At 36.6% G+C, this 6,000-nt stretch overlaps 1 protein-coding gene across 1 annotated transcript in view; it reads right to left on the minus strand.

Moving 5' to 3' along the window:
• LOC107567650 (A disintegrin and metalloproteinase with thrombospondin motifs 12-like) overlaps positions 1-6,000 on the minus strand; it is a 31,410-nt gene that overhangs the window by 23,760 nt on the left and 1,650 nt on the right. Inside the window, 1 exon segment of the mRNA XM_016253359.1 lies at positions 4,044-4,396. Coding sequence (XP_016108845.1) covers positions 4,044-4,396 — 353 coding nt within the window.

Raw genomic sequence — 6,000 nt, forward strand, 5'->3', positions numbered from 1 at the left:
CAGAAACGTGAGCTTTGGTGTCAGGGGGCATTATGAAAACAAAAGCTGAACTGCTAAATACAGAAGCCATGTGTGTGTTGGCTTCCCAAGTTCCTGCAGTTTTTGGTAGGACTTCAAAAAGGATATATAGGCATTCAATCTTATGTAAGGGAACTTCAAACTACAGTATAGCACTTCAAAACCAGCCGTACGCTTTCTGGAGGGCAGGAAGAATGTATGGATCTAATGACTAATGCAGAGTGGGTCAGTGACAGGTAGTTATGGTTATCTGTAACTGCTCTGGTTTGAAACAAAAGTTGAACAGGAAAGGAATCAACATAGTTCAGTGCTAATGAGGGTTTCACAAGGACCATAAACCAAACAGTAAACAATCTTAAAGTTCGGTTTATTGTGCTATGAAATGCACCGCATTACTAAAATACTTTCTCCCATCCTAGATTAATGTGTAGAGATGACTATAAGTAAGAGAATACACATAATGGCTCTGCTTTCAAGATCATTCACTGTTAAAATGTTCGCAGTCAGAAAGATTTTTTAAAAGAAATTAATACTTTTATTTAGCAAAAATGCATTAAATTGATCAAAAGTGACAGTAAAGACATTTATGATGTTACAAAATATTTTTATTTCAAATGTTGTTCTTTTGAACTTTGTATTTATCAAAAAATGTATCAATTTCTTTGTTTTTTAGAATGATTTCTGAAGGATCATGTGACACTGAAGACTACATTAATGATGCTGAAAATTCAGCTTTGCATCACAGGAATAAATTACAATTTAAACTATATTCAAATAGAAAACAGTTATTTTAAATTGCAGTAATATTTCACAATATTACTGTTTTTACTGTATTTTTGATCAAATAAATACAGCCTTGGTGAGAATAAGAGACTTCTTTCAAAAACATAAAAAAATCTTACAAACCCTAAACTTTTGAACAGTACTCTTTTGTTTGTTAAAGCAGTCCGAAATGTCAACGTTCGGCTTAACCAATGGCTTGAGTTTGGGGTGGGACAACCTGATTGGACAAAAATAGAAGATGGTAAAAGTAATTACCACAGTCAATGTTTTTGCAAAATAATGGTGATCACTATAAATTCTCTAATGAAAAAAAGGAGTAACATTTTTTTGTTAAAATTACAGCATGATGACATAATTTTTATTTTGGGGTTAACTATTCCTTTAAAGTCCCCATAAAATCAAAATGAAAGTTTTTTGGGTGTTAGTATCAATATGTTAGTCTTAAGGTTATCTATGTGCTCCAAAACAGTGACAAAATTCACATTTAGAAGATTTAAGCATTCAAAGCTTCCGCCAAAACGGCTCAACGATTTTTTTTGACGTCACATCGTACTTCAGCTTCTCATCAAACTTTCTGTCCAATCAAATGCTCTCAATCCGAAGCCCCGCCGCTGAAGCCGCGGCTGAAATCGGTCACTTGTTCACAGAATTAGTATTTTCTGTACAGTGAATAGCACGAAGTGCACTATATAGGGGACAGGGAATGATTTAAACAGTGTAAATATGCTTTCCATTGAGGAAAAAAAAGAAGTCTGGTTTCGTGCTGTGTCACGCTAACACACACTCTGCTCCGGTCCAGAGACACGATAACATGGAGCGGATCACATGCGCGAGTCGCCGCAGACCACAAAATGTATGGGAGCTATTTGAATTCTACACAGAATGCTGTATTTTATAGCAATATGGATGAGATTGTGGCTGGCATACCCTGTCAAATGCGGCTTTACGGAGCTCAACGGCTCTGAACGGCTCTAGCACAAGCTGTGACATAAACGAAAGCTATTGGCTATTTTAAAGTCTTCCTGTTTCAGTTAAAATGACGTCAACACAGAGTAACGCTGCGTGTTTCTAAGCATTTCAGGGAACCTTTAAGAACTACAGGAAACATTCCACAAGCTCTGCAAAGTGTAGTTTTTGGTCACTGCTCCAACACCAAATGCACAGCACAAAACATTAGCACATTGTTATTTTTTTTAATTCGTGCATGTTGGCAGGGCATAAACACACTAGACTAATCAGTTGCACCTCATTGCATTTCAGTTTGGTCACACACATGGCAAAGAATCCTGACTTTATCCACTTTAAAAAGCAAAAGCACCTGGCATCGTCTCAACATCCTGCACAACAATATCGCAGAGGAGTGTCTGAGGAGTAAATGCATACAAGTTAATGGAATCTCAGCGTAGTAGCAACAGAAACTGACAGCGAATGTTTGGAAGAAAAAAATAACACAAGAATGCAATGAAGCGCTGTTGATTGACATTAACGCGACCTTACAGGAGGAGCATGCATGCTCGGGCAATGACTGACAGACAGAGAAAGCATTTAGTGCAGGTACTGCATGCATACTTGTGCAAATTATGCATGCGTCTAATAAATCAAAGCTCATTTTAAAGTCTAGAACTCTTTCCTGTGCTTTCACAAACAACCGATTCACTCTGCCTCTCTTCTTTTCCCCCTTTGCAACTTTTTGTTCAATTGCCAAGTTAGAATGAGTCATGTTATGTGCTGACACACTGACCTGGTTACAGTTCTTCTCAAGTTCCCCACTTTTTATGAGCATCCACTCTGAATAACAGGCTACTGTTGGATCTTATTACATGGCTCTCTGATCGGTCAATCATGGCTTTCTGCAGTTAAATATTGTTGTATAATAATGTTAAATAGTATAATTGACTGTTTTGCCACATAGCTCATTTCCAACTCTTTTCTTTCTTGGATTTGAAAATCATTTGAACTCAGATCAATATTTCATGTCCATTCCATATGTGGCATAATTTACTGTCAGACGGTCATTATCTGAAAATATAAACTCTTTCAGATCTACTCTGTGGACACAAGATACAGTCGGCCAACATGCTGCTGTTTCTTTGCAGAGTCACTCTGAGGGCCAAACACTGACTTCTTTTTGAAAACAAATCAGGGGCCAAAGAGTCAAGAGTCTAACAGGCCAGTCAATGTCGTTCCAGGCATTTGTTCAGTCTGGAACCACCAGGATTATGAGAGCTATTCGCTAGCAGTGTTGTTATTGTTAACAAAAACAAAAAATTAAACTATCGTTAATTGAAATAGAGCTGAAATCAAATAAAATCTAAATATTAGATGAAAAACTCTAAATATTCGTTGAAAAAGCTTAAAAATGTAAACGAAATATATTATTTTTTTAATGGTTGTTTAAGTTGAAGAACTATAATAATTAAAACTGAAATAAAATTAAATGAAAGCTACATACAAATATTTAAAAATATATATACATGTATATATTTAATAATGATTATTATTACTGTATATAGAATATTTAATAATGATATATATTTTAAAAGCACACCAAATTATTAAAACATAAACTAAAATTAAACTGAAGACTGAATATATATAAAAATAAAAGCCTCTGATAGAAAGATTGTTATGTTGAAACAATGTTATGTTGAACATACGTCGACATTAACCAATAGATGATATTGGATGAAAAGAAAAGTTTTTCAGAGAAAAACAGATGTTTTCTTTAAAATAATATGCACTGATGAATTAAATCAGGAATATGCATTAAGAAAGTAAATAAGGTCAATTTTGATGTTGACATTAAAGAAATAGTTCACCCAAAAATGAAACTGTACTCATCCTCAGGCCATCCAAGATGTAGAGGAGTTTGTTTCTTCATGGGAACAGATTTGGAGAAATGTAGCATTACATCACTTGCTCACCAATGGATCCTCTGCAGTGAATGGGTGCCGTCAGAATGAGAGTCCAAACAGCTGATAAAAACATCACAATAATCCACAAGTAATCCCCACCACTCCAGTCCATCAGTTAACATCTCGTGCAGTGAAAAACTGTTCCAATGAAGAAACAAACTCATCTACACCTTGGATGGCCTAAGGGTGAGTACATTTTCATTTTTGGGTGAGCTATTCAACCAATGACAATATCTGCACTACCGCAAGTACAGTAAGTGAATTCACACCAGAAATGAATTGCATGATACGTAAAAGAAGTGACAGATTAAGTCAGATAATTCTCACCAGTCCCTCACAGGTGCTGATGGCGGCGGTTCCCTGCTCGTTACCATCCATTACCGTGCCAATAAGGTGGCAGGCTATATTCCCAGATGTTTGCGACCGCTTTTCTGTTAAACTCCTGTTGTGTTTCTTCAACACATATTCGTTGGAGAGCAGATTGTCATTGGTGGTTAGATTGAGAGTGAACTCCTGACCTTTGTAGTTGAGTTTGTAAAACACTCGCCTCTCTGCTGAATTCAGGTCCCTCTTATGTCGCCTGAAGTGATGTGATAAAGAGTATGAGATTAACTTCCCATTCCCATCCACTTTTTCAGGATGATCCACATAAAACTCAGACTGCTGCTTGATGAAGAGCTCTAGAAATGAAAACAAGAAAATTCTCTTTAACTCATTAATAGTATTTCACTTTAAGTACTTATTACAGCAGACTATTTTTTTTGGATCTACACATCTTCTGGGTGAATCTCACAAAAAACATCAAGAAATATCATATTTCACCCTAAAATTAACATATGTGTGTAGAATACAATTTTTGTTTATTTTATAAATACATGTGTATTTTATTCATGTGTGTGTGTGTTTTTTATTTTTCATTTACAATATTTTAGGTGAAATTTGAGATGGAAATTGAGTTCACATGCCTTCAAAATATATACAGTCAAAATGACTAATGTGTTGATGCACCAACTACCTTCTATTACAATAAACAGCTGTGCAAGTCTCTCAAAATGCATGCTATACAAGATCATAATGAAGTTTTAAAAAATGACACATTAAAGGGGTCATATGATGTTGCTAACAAGAACATTATTTTATGTATTTGGTGTAATGAAATGTGTTTATGCGGTTTAAGGTTAAAAAAACACTATTTTCCACATACTGTACTTTATTGTTTCTCCTCTATGGACAAGCTCTGTGATTTTTACAAAGCTCATCGGTCTGAAAAGTGAGGTGTGCTGTGATTGGCCAGCTATCCAGTGCATTGTGATTGGCCGAATACCTCAAGCGTGTGACGGAAATGTTACGCCCCTATCATATTGTGATGCCATGTCTGGCCGGAGCGACGAGACAAAAATATTAAAATCCATTATAAACATAATTACTGGGGGGACATAATTACTGATTATAATGACTTATACTGTATTTTTGTAAACATAAAACCCTGTCTGCATTTGTGATCGGAGAAATGACAAACAACAAGCGCTACTCTACACTGCCAAAAACTCACGTTTGAATCGTCAGTGGCAAATTAATCTTTAATGAGCCGAAAAGAACACGTGTCACACCTCTGTTCATCAATTTACACTGGCTACCAGTAGCTGCTCGCATTAAATTCAAGGCATTAATGTTTGCCTACAAAACCAGCACTGGCTCTGCACCCATTTACCTAAATTCATTACTTCAGAGTTATGTGCCCTCTAGAAGCTTGCGTTCTGCAAGTGAACGGCGTATTATTGTGCCATCTCAAAGAGGCACAAAATCACTTTCACAGACTTTTTCACTAACTGTTCCCTCCGTTAGTTTTGACTGCTTTTATTGTCCTCATTTGTAAGTCGCTTTGGATAAAAGCGTCTGCTAAATGACTAAATGTAAATGTAAATGTAAATTCTTTAAATATAAAAAAAAATTACTTACAGTCTGTGAGTCAGAACAGCCGGCATTGTAGTCTACTCTCACAGGATCAGGAAACAGTCCTCCATAAAATGTGCTGTACACATCTGAATATTTGGGTTGAACTGTTCTGGAACAGTGTTGTAAATACAACTTAACCACTGATTTCTAGTCGTGTCCTCTTTTGGAAGGCCAAACAAAGTAGTTTCGCTTTCACAACGAAACACAGCGTCACACACGGCGGGCTTGAGTAAGCGGCGGTGGCCTAGAGTGAGCGACGGCCGGTGGGCTTGAGAACGGCGCGGCCGGCGGATTCGACGAAGGAGGCTTGCGGCAACCACATGTGACG

This window comes from Sinocyclocheilus grahami, unplaced genomic scaffold (genome assembly GCF_001515645.1).
Source record: "Sinocyclocheilus grahami isolate Dianchi unplaced genomic scaffold, SAMN03320097.WGS_v1.1 scaffold1177.1, whole genome shotgun sequence".
NCBI lineage: Eukaryota > Metazoa > Chordata > Actinopteri > Cypriniformes > Cyprinidae > Sinocyclocheilus > Sinocyclocheilus grahami.